General features: G+C 43.4%; 1 protein-coding gene across 1 annotated transcript in view; it reads left to right on the top strand.

Moving 5' to 3' along the window:
• The window catches only part of ILDR2 (immunoglobulin-like domain containing receptor 2), a 62,016-nt gene that overhangs the window by 45,547 nt on the left and 2,579 nt on the right, over positions 1-13,890 (top strand). Inside the window, exons 7-9 of the mRNA XM_008590107.1 lie at positions 8,319-8,432; positions 12,355-12,571; positions 13,641-13,888. Of these exons, the coding sequence (XP_008588329.1) occupies positions 8,319-8,432; positions 12,355-12,571; positions 13,641-13,888 (579 nt within the window). The remainder of the gene's footprint in view (positions 1-8,318; positions 8,433-12,354; positions 12,572-13,640; positions 13,889-13,890) is intronic.

The following is a 13,890-nucleotide window of genomic DNA, read 5'->3' as shown; positions in this document are numbered from 1 at the left end:
TGTAGTTCCAGACTGCCCTGCCCGTGCTTGTCTTGGGCCCCCACTCTGGTCCCATGCTGACAAGTACAATCAGTTCAGTGATGCATCTTAGGAAAATGGTTATCTGCATTCCAGAAATGGGATCCTTCCAGCTATGTTAGGTATCTTTTGGAGCACATGTCAGGCTTTCTAAGGGCCACAGGACATTGCTGACCCCTGCGTTCTTCCTAGGCTCCCAATAACTAAAACTATAAGAAAAAGAGACAGGGTACTCCTTGAATGTTGATCATTCAGTTAATACATAGTCACTTCATCCTTATCCCTACCTAGTACTCAGATCTGCACTAGGTACCCCGAGGGGCAGCAAGAAGTGTAGGGCATGTTTTCTCTAGCAGTATAGCCTCATTGGGGAGAGAGAATGGACCTTTTTGAAGACAATTAGATCCTAAAGAATATACTACTTGGAGTTCAAAGACGAAAGTTCTGGGATGGTTACAGAGTCTTCAGGGAGGAGCTGAGATTTGAGCTGGGCCTACAGGAATGAGTAAAATCTAGCAAAGCAGAGTGAGGGATGCTGAGCACTCCAAATGCAAGGCCAGCATGGTGAAATTCTGGAGCTGGGATGAACCCAGTGCAAGTGTTTGACAGTGTCCAATTTGGCAGACCTATTGGAAGAAGGTGGAGGGATATGATGAAGCCATATTAGGGAAGGCCTTGGAACCCTCCAGAAGAGCAGGGGCTTGTGTGAGAGTCACTGCAAGCAGACTCCTGAGTACAGAGGTGGTGAGTGGTGAGTGGGAGAGAGTGGAGCCAGAGACCACGAGCTAAGATCTGACTGGAGTGGTTCAGGTGTGATATGTGAACTTCTGGATTACAGTGGAGCCAGTGGGAGTTGAAAGGCATGGGTAAATCTGAGAGATACTTTGAAAGAAGCAAGGAGCTATTAGGGAGTGAAGGAAAGGGAGTCTTCAAGGTGACTCTAAGTTGTCTAGTGGTACAGATCATGGACAGAAATGAAATAAATAGTAAGGAGGGTTGATTTGGGTGAAGATTAGCCTTGTTTGGGGCATGATGAATTTGTGGTTATTGGCAGGGGTAGGGGGTTGAGATGGAGGGGTTGAGAATGTGGTGGAGAGGTGGAGGAACATTAAAATATAGCTTTCCTGGAGGCATTTGGACAGGATTACAGGGTAGTGAAGGTTAAGATTGTACGTGTAGTAGATTTAGGTGATTTTTAAGTCCCTAGGCGTGGATGAACCACTAGGGTTGGTAAAACAGACATTTCTCCCTGGAGATATCTGGACTGCCCTCAGTGGGAGGTGAGGGAGGGTATATAGTCCACTTAATGAACTTCCACTGCCTGACTGGAAGGAGTGGATATCCTCAGTGAGTAATTGGTATTTGTGTTTTTCTCTCCCTGGAACTATTAGTAGAATTCTGACGTCTGAGACTGGGAATGAGTCACAGACTGAGAAGTAAAAGTTAATCATCAAGGACACACAGGGAATTAGAGAGATAAAGACAATGTAGTCCATTTCCCTGAAGAGTGAAGTGGGCAAAAGAGACATTAACAGAACTTGTCTCTCATACTCTTTATTTGCTGCTTTATTCCCCTTTTTCCTGATTTTCTTTCTCCTTCCTTCCCACCAGAACCCTTTCCCCCTTACTTTTTATTTAATGGATTCTGATTTTTTTTAAAAAGTCATTCTTATTCATAGAATGGCAAATTCTTCTTCTCTCCTGTTGTCAACCTTTTTCCAGTCCCTGCTTGTTGCAGTTGTCATTTTGGCCCCCTCCTGCCAGACTAACCAACTCCAATTAGAAGTGGCTTTTAAAATAGGAAAATGTAGTATTTCACATAACAAGAAATTCCAAGGTAAAGTAGTTCCAGAGTTGGTTAATTGAACAGTTCAGGTGGCAACACTGAAGGACCCAGTTCTTTCCATCTTTTGTTCCATCATCCTGAGCACATCCTGTGTCCTTCTTGGCTGGCTCCCTTTGTGATCCGTTGATGACTGCCATAGTTCCAGGTGTTAAATGCATTCATAGACAGGAAAAGATGCACTTCTTCCTTGTGCCACTTTTCTCAAGAGTGAGGAAAACTTTTCCAGGAGCTCTGTCCCCACCCAGCAGACTTCTCATTGCAGTCTTATTGGCAAGAACTGTGTCCCGTGTGCTTTCCTGAACCAGATTGGCTTGAACTAATCAAAATTCCTCTTAGGCCTAAACAGTTATTCACCTTGGAAACAAACAAAATCAGGGTTCTGTTAGCAAGGAAAAAACGGAAAGGTGGCAACCAGTGTTGACCACAGCTAGTCTGGCCCACGTCATCATTATCTGGCTGGCTGAATCAGGACAGAGTCCTTTCTGATCCCTATTGGGCACATTTCTGTAATTGTGTTCCCATCGGCAGCATTAGTGATACAGTGTTTGGCTAGCCCTCCTTTAAAAAAGGTGGCTTAGGCCAATGTTCCATGTAGATTATTCTTTAAAGAAAGTTAAAAATGTTAAGAAATGCTGACTTATAAAAATGTAAATTTAGACTATTTAATATTTATATGCTACTTCAGTTTTAGGGTAATCATCTAGCAACAGTAATTTTCAGATTACATTTGTACACAATACTCTTTTGAACACTGTGTAGTTGAAAAAGGTATTTTTGATGAGCTATGTATAGTATAGCCAGTCGGTTACTGAACAGGAGAGAGATAAGAGGCACCCTGATTCCTTCTCCCATTCTTCATAGCAGCTACTTGAGACCATCTCTGTTACAATGAAAGAAGACTGTCTCCTCCTGTGCTGCTCTGCATCCCTCCCCTTTCAGCTTTGTCAAGGTTCCCTCTTTTCTGAATATCCATACTCCTCCCTGTTCCCACCTCACATCTCCAACCTTTCCTTCTCCCATGGCTGCTTATCAGCATTCAAAACATGCTCAAATCTCTCCCGTTAGTAAAATAGTTTGCAAAAAACCCCCTGTAGTTCTCTGATATTGCTTCCCTGTCCCTTTTCTCCTCTTCACAGCCAAACCCCTTGAAAGAGTTTTGAATATTCAATGTCTGTATTTCCTCTGCTATCACCAACTTTTCAACTAATTTCCATCTTGCTGTTGCTTTCACCACTCCAGAAACCAGCTCTTGCCCAGATTACTTCATTGCTAAATCTAATGGATGCTTTCCAATCCTTACCTCTCTTGACTTCCCAGAAATATTTGCCACCCTGACCCATTCATCTTCGCCTTTCTCAACACTGTACTTTGTAATTATTCCTACCTATCTCCCTCTATGCTGGGTGTTTTTCCACAGTGCATCTCCAGATGTTGGCGCTCCTGTCTTGTCTGAGGTCTTCTCCCTGGGAATCTTGTCCACTCCCGTGGCTTCCACCATCATCTATATGCTGGTGACTCCCAAACATTATCTCCACTCTCTTCTGCTCATCAGTCCCATTTATCCAGCTGCCTTCTGGACATCTCTATTTGGATGTCTTGCAGCCATTTCAACTCCAGCCTCTAAGAAATTTAGTTAACCTGCTTCAAACCCGCTTCTACATATCCTGTCTCAGTGAGTGGCGTAACTGTCCATGTAGTAATCCAAACCAGAAACAGGGACTTCATCCTTCTCTCTTCCTTTTCTCTTCCTTCCTTTATCTGATTGGTCACTAAGACCTTCAGATTGTACCTCAAAATAACCTTGAATTGGTTTACTTTTCTCCATCTCTACTGCAACTGTCCTAATTCTCACTGCCTCTCATCTTGCTTAACGCAATTATCTCCTACCTGGTCTTTCTATGTCTACTCTTGCTTTGCTGCAATCCATTTTATTTCACATCTACCTGCCCTCCACTCATCCTTTGTGCAAGAGAATTGAGTAGGCAAGTAGGGTTTAAAATGTCATTTTCAAAATTAATAAGGATGTGTGTCTCTATATATATGCCTTCTGTATGTATACAGAGAATATGCAAATTTTAAGAATCACTTCTCCCACAACTGAGCTGCTGTCACCCTGGGGGTGGAATCTGGCAGCTGTTCCATCAGCCATAAACAGCCTTACTTAGCTCATTAAGATAAGACAGGAGGAACAAGGCTATATACATGGGTATCTACCTCAGAGACTTCTTTTGCAAGTTTTACGAATTGGACTTTTTCTGTAAAGGGGAAATTAGCTGAAAAATAGTTGAGCTTTAATTGTGTCAAAAATATCAGCTCAGATCCTTCAACAATAAGAATTTTTGAAATTATAGTTTGGCATCAAAGTGAATATCCTAATATTCCTTCTCCAGTAAAATCAAAGTTGGCAAGGCTAATAAATTCGAGGAGCTGAAGTATGAAGAGCCACACAAGCCCAAGGACTTGCACCAGACCGAATGTGAAAACAGAAATAAATCATTCATCAACCCTACATTGAAACATCACCAGGAAAAAAGTCAGTTTCCAAATATGCTAAATTTTGGCCAATAGTCTAGGACATTTCTTATTAAAATATCACCACACATCAGAGACTTCTCTGATTTTTCAGACAAATTACAGATAAGAATCTGATGCCATTCTATTTGTTTTCAAATAAAGAAAAATTTAATGAACTCCTATAAATTTTCCCTTCCCAGGGCCGGCCCGTGGCTTACTTGGGAGAGTGCGGTGCTGATAACACCAAGGCCATGGGTTCAGATCCCTATATAGGGATGGCCGGTTAGCTCACTTGGGAGAGCATGGTGCTGACAACACCAAGTCAAGGGTTAAGATCCCCTTACCAGTCATCTTTTAAAAAAATAAAAATAAAAACAAAAACAAAAAATAAAATAAATAAATTTTCCCTTCCTTCAAGGAGTTTACAGTCTAGCAGGGTGGTTGCTGGGGGCTCGTGCATGGAAATAAAATGAGTAAGTAATACAAGGCAGAATATGATAAGGCTGTTCTATGATGCAGGCTCAGAGAGGAAAATTTCATCCTTGGAGAGGAGGGATCAAGAAAGGTTTCCTGGTGTTTCACATGCTCCTGAGCACATACATGACAGAGTGCCACATTCTGCCAGGATGAGAGAATAGTTTAGTCTGCTGCACAATCAGACTTGTATCTTGCCATTTACAAAACCCAACACCTTTTAAAGGGAGCATTGCCTAGATTTTTAGCTACTGAAACCAAATGGATGATGCCCCTAAAGTCTACAGATCAATATTCTGCCTCCGTCTTTTTTTGACAGATTAGAGGAATTTAGATTTCTGAAGTCATGGGCTGCTGAAATGGAGAAGTCAAAGCTGAAAGTATTTAGTATAGTGGAGTGTGTTTATAATGCCAGTATTGAAAGGCAAAACTATCATCTTCATTTGATGCTGTAAATGGTTACTATAACTTTTCAGGGACATGATAACCCATGCATACACAATCAAATCTGTATCATAATGATGAGTATAATTTGTTATAATGACACAGAAGACAATCTAAGCTCCAATTCAAGTTGCAATTAACCATGGATCCTCCAGCTGTTGCTCGGGGTAGCGGCCATCTCTCGCTGCCAGGGGACAGCTGATTACATGGTTCCATATAGCAACAGACCCCCCCCCATCACATTTATCTCAATACTACTGTTTACCATAAAAGTGCTTAGCATATTAAAAACACCTAGATCAATCCATAGCTGCAGGTAGAGTAGGTCCCTTCCCTAATGCCTGCAAACATGCTAGTTTTCTTTACCTAAAAAATAATCATCAATAATAATGATCACAAAATTTACCTAAAATTTACTGCTTCCTCAGGCTACCATTTAAGCCTTTCCCTTTTGATCAAAGTTCTCCAATAAACCACCCACATGGTCTCATTTGCCATACTTTGTAATTCCTTGTAATATGTTTTATTTCCAATTTTTTTCATTCCTTTACTCATTCATTCATACAAACACAAGTTTTTGACTGTCTACAATGTGCCAGGCTCTATGCTAGGTGCTAGGGATACAGACGTGAATAGAGAGGCCTAGTCCTTGTCCTTGGAAAGTTTACAGTCTAGAAAAGGAAACTCTACTGAAAATACTCTTTCCAAAAAAAAAAAAATACTCTTTCCAAAGAAGCCATTGACCCCACCTCCATCCTCAGACTGGCAGCAATTCAACAAAGATTTAAGTGTCCACTATGTGTAAAGCGCAGTCCTAGGCACATGGAGATCCAGAATGATAGGGATTCTTTTCCTTCAAGAATCTGAGATTAGACATTTATACAAATAAGTTGAAACAAACCAGAATATAAGAAGGGCTGTCATAAAAGTTCAAACTAAATGATTTGTAAATTAGAGAGACAGAGGCAGAACTTTTCTAGCTATGAGAATCAAAGAAAGCCCTTTGGATGAGGCAGCATTTGAGCTGTCCCTAATAATAACAAAGAACTCAAAGTGCTCCACAATTTGGTCTTAGTTGTCTCCTCTTCTTTAAGAGATTATTTAAAGGCTGAGATGTATTTGTTGCATTTCATAGACATGGAAACAGAGTTCTAGATAGGTTATCATTGATTTATGGTCCCTCAATAAACCAGAAGCAGCATGCCTACAAGATGTCCAGTTCCCCACTTCCAAGGCCTGTGCCTCATCCATCAGACATAACTGCCTCAGAACAGACAAAGCAGTTCCGTGGGATAATTGCATTTTAATTGAACTGTCTGTACTACTCTGTAAACGCCTCTGCAGAGATGGAATAATGTGTATCTTGATAAATAAAATCATTTCTGCTAATAATTGCTTCCGTGTAAGGATTAGGGATCTAACCTCAGGGAGGAAGTGCCACTAAAAAGCACGTGCTGAGATTCATTAATTTTTTTATAAGTCAGTCCACAATTTGAGATGAATGAGGACTGCCCAGTGTGTTCTCATATAGGAAATCAGTGCACCTGCAAATGGGTGTATGGGCAACTTCTCTGTCTTTAGTGCCTGGGTTGTGATTAGAGTGCTGTGGAATTTTATATTTTAATCTTCCATGTAAATAGTTCATGGGGGTGGGGAGCCTTTGTCCACAGCCAGGGTAACATGACCAGGGAGTATAAAGCAGTGTTTTCCGTGGAGGCACAGGCAGTTATGTGGTTTCTTTATGGCATTTGCCCCACTTTGGCAACAGGTAGTGTTAGTTAGGTCACTCTCTTCCATCCCATATATAGTCCTGACCTGCCAGAAGGCAGGACCATGCCGCAGATGGTTTAACCCATGGAGCACCTAAGAGAATTAACCTTTAATAAGACTACATGGCTCCAGCCTCCATGCTGCCAAATTTTTTCTGGGCAAGTTATGAAACCCCTCTGAGCCAAAGTTGTCCCAACCATAAATTCAGCAGGTAACAGTTCTTCATTAGGAAGTATGAGTAACAAATATCTATGTAAGGCATTTAGCACAGTACCTAGCACATTTTCAGTGCCCAGTGTTTTCTAATTACTGTTATTGTTCTGTCCCAATCCCCTCATTCCCTTCTCTCTTTCATTTTTTTCTCTTTCTTATCAATGCATTAGGCCTGATGGTGTCTGATTACCTTTGGGGCTGGTATTGGGCTAGATTGATACTTAAGTGATAGGGGGCTTAAACTGCCTTTGTCCCTGACAATATGAGTGATGGAGTTGGAGGAGATGGTATTAATCTCTTCGGCTTTAGTTTTGTTTCTTATTAAGCCCTGAAAATAACACCTGCTTGTAACTACATTGCAGCAGGTTGAATTAATCATGTCTAAAATATGGTATTCCTTTTCTTAAAAGGAAAAATGCTAAAGAAATAAAATGGAACCTTGATTAGAAATCCATGTATTTTGCATCTTGTTTTGTACTGCTATGTATAAGAATCTAATATTAGCTCTTACGCACTACCCAGTTTAAGGAATTTTTGCACCATCTGTCAGGCAACTAGAAGCTTTCAGGCCACCTTTGTCAAGGTCCCTGATGTTGGGTTTTTGTTTTAAAGTTATCATGCTTCTACTGTGTGAAGGTGTGATCCTCAGACTGTAGAGTGACATGTGTCCTCAACAGAAAATGGTCTTTTTTTTGTGAGAGTATTCTCCTCCAATGAGCTCAAAAGCTTTAAGAAGATGAGCTTTAAGTGGAGCTGCAGGAGGTCAGAAGATAGGAAGTGGAGGTTAACAAATGACTAAAAATGTACTGTAATGGGATTTTGTTGTTGACCTTTAGGTCCTCCATTCCAATGGCACCATCTGATAAAGGGAATATCAGGTATAGTCCCATATGTATAAATATAGATTATTATTTTGAGGTGATTCCAAAAAGAGTTGTTGTAATTGGGATCTATGTCTTCTATTTGATAAAATAAATGGAGGCCTCTATCTCCTGATATTTTCCTTTTTCAACTCACCTTCTTGTGCTTTTCTTGACAGTTCGCAAAGGTTACCGGATCCAAGCAGACAAAGAGAGAGACTCCATGAAGGTCCTGTACTATGTGGAGAAGGAGCTGGCTCAGTTTGATCCAGCCAGAAGGATGAGAGGCAGATGTGAGCATCTGTTAGTTTTATGTGATCTGTGTTCCATGCAGGAGTTAGTAGCTCAAAGGAATTGGGGGGTTAACAAACTTGGGCATCCCTGAGCTTGTGGGGTGAGAACTAGTAAGGGTGCTGGTGACACCAGTGAAAAAAGTAGCCCTGAGTGCACAGAGGGGAGGAAAAAAAGGGCTTCCATGTGAAAAGCAGAGCAATTATGTACTACTTTGGTTCATGTTGTGTCTCTCCATGGGGCAGTCAGTTTGCTGGAGCTATATAATCCTGAGATTCGAAATATTTTATTAACACCGTCTTTCCCTACTACTCCCTTTAAAGTATATTTAAAATAACAACTTAAGATGTGCAAGCTTGAGTATCAGTTTCTCCAATGTAAAAGTCCTTAGCACTGAACAGCCCAGCTGCCAACTTGCTGCATGGAGGCCTTGATGCAAGGGAAAGAACAAGTATGTTAAATGAATTTGGGAAAAAGAGACTGACATTCTTCTGAGATGCCCAACAGCAGAGATTGAGGAGCCATTGCAAAGAGGCTGTTCCTCTCTTCTTGTCCGAAGAACTTTTAGGCCCCTACTCCTAACCCATCCACAGTCCTTGGAGACTTTGCAGCTGACACAGCCGATACTTTGGAGTGGAGGTCTGTCACAGCTGGGATAATTATCAGAGGGTGCTGGCAGACGTGGTAGTGAGGTCACTATGCTCTCTTTTTGAACCCTCCTCTTCTTGGAACCAACAAGAGACTTGATGGAATTGTTGGGGAAACAGTCCCAGACTAGAGGAGCTTTATTCAGATTAAGGACAACATATTCCACCCAGTTTGCAATTCTAAATTCATCCTGTCTGTGTTGCATCCATTGCTGCATCCTCCCACTGCACTGACTATAAAAAGACCATCTCCAGATTGGAATGTCAGGAATGCAGATGTCACTGCACTTGACAAGCTAGTTGTAACAGTGTTGTCATGGATTCCTGTAAGAGGCCAAGGACAGAGAGAGTCGGGGATCAAGGAGGAGCCTCTGCGGTAGTTAACAACTAAGGTTAAAACTAAAGGATGGATCCTGGTTTAGGTGATGTTTCCTGTCTGTCTACCTTGATTAAAATGATCTCCAGGAGCCAGCTGGTCATGGAACCTTAGAGTCAGAGTGGACCTGGGAGATAGCCTAGGTCAACCTTTGTAGTGTATGGATGAGGAAACAGGCCAGAAAGGTACTGTGACAGAATCAGGGACTAGAACCCAGCACTTCTGACTCCCAGTCCTATGCTGTTTACACAAGAAACTTTTGAGCAAGTTGTGGATGGCTCCATGGCTGTAACAGCAGTTTCTGTTCAGATTCCACAATCTCTTAGCTTGTAGGACTTTAGAATGCTAGAGCTGGAAGGGACTCTGAGGTTGTCAAATTCACCTCCTTCATTTTACAGAGGAGGAAAGTGAGGCAGAGAGGCAAAATAACCAGCGCCAGTTCTCAGTTCTCAGCATGGGTCAGAACTGGAACCCAGATCTCCTGGAGCCTGCAGGTTGACATTACACTAACTACATAGAGATGATGTAGAAACATAGTTCACTTTACTTTGAGAGGTTCTGTTCCTGAAGAGCAAAATAAAACCTGGGGTGGATCATGGAAGTGGGACAGTCTTGAAAATCTTATTACTCTTGTGGTTTCAGGATGAGGGAGAATAATAGATTCTGCAAGAACTGGGAATTTGAGGTCCATGCTCATGAATTTGCTAGCCAGTATGGTCTTCATTTGCCTTGCCCTTGTCAATGGAGTTTGCTCTGGGGGATGTTTTTAATCTGGGAAGTCCTAGAGCAGAGGTAAGCAAACTATATCTCCTGGGTCAAATACGTTCCACTTACAGCCATGCCAATTCATTTATGTATCATCTATGACTGTATTCACGCTACAATGGCAGAACTGAATAGTTGTGCCAGCAGGGCTTGCAAAGCCTAAAATACTTCTTCTCTGGCTCTTTACAGAAAAAGTTTGCCTACTCCTGCCCTAGAGTCACATTACTAGATGTTTCTGAGGTGAGGGATGTTGATGTTCACATTCAACTTGGCAGAAATTTTAGTGTAACATAAAACCTGGGGGCCGAGCCCGTGGCGCACTCGGGAGAGTGCGGCACTGGGAGTGCAGCGACGCTCCCGCCGCAGGTTCGGATCCTATATAGGAATGGCCAGTGCACTCACTGGCTGAGCGCGGTGTGGGCGACACCACACCAAAGGTTGCGATCCCCTTACTGGTCACGAAAAAGACAAAAAAAAAAACCAACCTGGACAATCCATCATTGAATGATGAAACAGAGCTAGCCCTCATTATATGGAGAAATGAAAAGGATCAAGTATTCCCTGAAGCTTAAGGAAAATGCTGAGCCAAAAATGTTATTCTCCAGTAGTCTCATTTGGCACATTTTAAAGTTCTCTTCTGTGTGGTTCCTGGGAAATTGGAATTCACAGGGCTTATGAGAAAAGGAAAGTTCTAGATTTTGTTACTCAACAGTATGTGAGTTATTTTCCTTAAAATAGGCAGAGTTCCTTCTCCTAAGAAGGAAGAAAAAATTTAAAACTTAGATTATAATTCAAAACCAACTGATCTAATGATTAAACTGAATGGCATTCATGGTAAACTCTGTGTCCCTGGTGAAACAAGACTAGGAGGCTGTGTTTATGCCATGGAGGGGGAAGCCATCCATCTTTTGTGCAAAAATTCCCTGCTCCTCCAAGGACTGTTGGGGATAGGGAGAGAAAAAAGTAGAGGGAACATGAGACACACATTTGTGCTCCCCACATCTTATTTTGGCTTACCTCTCGCTCAACAGCCAGGCCTTCAATGTGGTTAATGTTGTTTTTGATAATATTTTGAAGCTCCAATGAAAAGATTTTAGAAAACAAATGGATTCAGTTACATTGCAAATAGATACACTAAATTTATTTTTTAAGGACAAAGAAATTCAATACATTTCCAAATTCTATAAATAAATAGTTGGGTTTTTTTTTTTTTTTTTCTTTTTTTCCAGGCTGCAATTCTGGTCCTTGCTCACAAGTGCTTTTGCAAAAGCTATTTAGGCCCCCTTAGGAAATGAGAAAGCTGTGGCTAGATACCCCTCTTACATTGGGGCTAGGGCCAGAGTACAATTGGACACTTACAGGCCATAAGGGCAGCCCACCCCCCTGTTCTTCCCATACTTCCAAAGAGCTGGCCTGGCCACCTGTGGCCACGTACATCTGGAATACTCTTTGGGGAGGGGAAGAGGTCTACCCTGGAAGTAGACCTGGTGCCAGCTGGGCAGGATATTCCTGGTTCCTAGATGAGCATGGTCTAGCAGGGGGTGTATGGACATTGGTGTGTACTTCCCCTTGACCCCTTGCACTTCTTGCTGTGTGGGAGAGGCACAGCCAAAGAAGGCCAGATAGGGTGCCTCTAAATCATGTGGCGGTACTGGCTCTAAAAGACCTATCTTGGTACTGGGCCAACAGTAGAGAAGATGCTGTGATCTCTCTCTCCTTTTCTTTTTTTTGCTCCTTTGGTTCAACAGGCTTGGAATCATCATGGCTCATCACAGAAGTAATTATACAGGAAAAAGAAAAACATTTGAACAGGGACAATAATGTACTAAGAGGAGGCCAGCTGCAGAGGCCAAGTTCTGAGAAGCCTGCCTCAGGTGGAACAGTAACAATTGTTCTCCTATTCCAAGAACTGAGCATGTAGGAAGCCTCCCTCTCTTTAAGCAAATAGGCTTCTAACTGGGGCCAGTTCCTGCCGAGCTAACAACACAAACACCACTAGTTCATGTCTGCAATCCACACTGGACAGGATTGAGGCCCTCAGGCAGGAGTTCCTGGACCCTGTGGTCTCAGCTCTTAACAGTTTCCTTCCTGTCTAACATGTAAAAAGCTCTGTCATGGCTGGTTTTGTCCTTGCAGATAACAACACCATCTCAGAACTGAGCTCCCTGCATGAGGAGGATGGCAATTTCCGCCAGTCTTACCGTCAGATGCGAAGCAAGCAGTTTCCCGTGTCCGGGGACTTGGAGAGCAATGCTGACTACTGGTCAGGTGTCATGGGAGGCAGCAGTGGGGCAAGCCGGGGGCCCTCTGCCGTGGAGTATAACAAAGAGGATCGGGAGAGCTTCAGGCACAGGTGACAGCTGTGAGGGGCAGCTCTGGTGCTGGGCGTGAGGGGACAGGAGCTGGAAGGCAGGGTCGATCTAAGGCCATTGTTATACAATAGCATTTCTGTCTGCCAATCTAGGTTATCCCATAACATCTCTCTTTCTTCAAGCTATTGAACATCTCCTTCTCACATTTGTTAAGCAAAGGAACACTGTGACACCATGTGTAGAAGTAATCATTCGAGGACTTTTGAAATGGGTGCTAACCCCCATAATGAACCCTCACATATCTCTGCCCTTTGCTTGTATTTTATCCTATAACTTCTAGAAAATCCCACCCATCAAATTTATCATTTTTGATCATTTGTACGTGAAAGGTAAAATGTCAAACGCTCTATACTTTTGCATTAAATAGCTCTAAAAGACAGCTACTATTTATGTCCCCATATTAAGTTGGGGAAACAGAAAATTCCAGATGCCAAGGAACTTACCCAGGGTGATAAGGCCATGTCATGTGGGGGCCAAGATTTGAACCGAGTTTTATGTGACCACTTACCCCTGAATAGCACCTTCACCACTAACCTGTCCTTTTTGAAGGACAGTAAATGTTGCCTTTCTTTTACCAACTTCAGGGGTCCCTCCCACTTCCTGTCCCTGGGCTCTGAGGGAGGAAAAGTCCTCTCTTGCGTCACCAAATATTACAGAGGCTCTTGGGGCCACAGCTGTGTGTATTGCCACCTGCGCTGGCTTTGAGTGGGTGGAGTGAGATGTGTGGCTGTCAATCAGAGGTCACATCATAATAATCAGAAGAAGGCCCCAGGCGTGTTTTAGCACTCTATAGATCACGAAGTGTTTTTAGCCACACAACTCTTGACATAGACGGGGTTGCCCTCACTTGACTGTGATTCCGGGGCATGAGAGGTGCCCAAGCTGACTCATCTAGCCAGGAGCAGAGGTGAGGTTCGGGCGGGGATCTGACCGTAGCCCCAGAACGAGGGGTGCTCTTATAGCCCAGCTCAGGCTGCCCGCCTCGAGCACGGCAGGGGTTCGGTCCCGCGCGCTCCCCGGTCGACTGACCAATGACTCCTCTGCCCGCAGCCAGCAGCGCTCCAAGTCGGAGATGCTGTCCCGGAAGAACTTCGCCACGGGCGTGCCGGCCGTCTCCATGGAGGAGCTGGCGGCCTTCGCCGACTCCTACGGCCCGCGGCCCCACCGGGCCGACGGCAACAGCCACGAGGCGCGGGGCGGGAGCCGCTTCGAGCGCGCCGAGTCCCGGGCGCACGGGGGCTTCTACCAGGACGGCTCCCTGGAGGAGTACTACGGGCCGCGCAGCCGCAGCCGCAGCCGC

This window comes from Galeopterus variegatus, unplaced genomic scaffold (assembly GCF_000696425.1).
Source record: "Galeopterus variegatus unplaced genomic scaffold, G_variegatus-3.0.2 Scaffold5846, whole genome shotgun sequence".
In the NCBI taxonomy this organism is placed as follows: domain Eukaryota; kingdom Metazoa; phylum Chordata; class Mammalia; order Dermoptera; family Cynocephalidae; genus Galeopterus; species Galeopterus variegatus.
The sequence above is the reverse complement of the archived record's forward strand: the minus strand, read 5'-3'. Positions and strand labels throughout refer to the sequence as shown.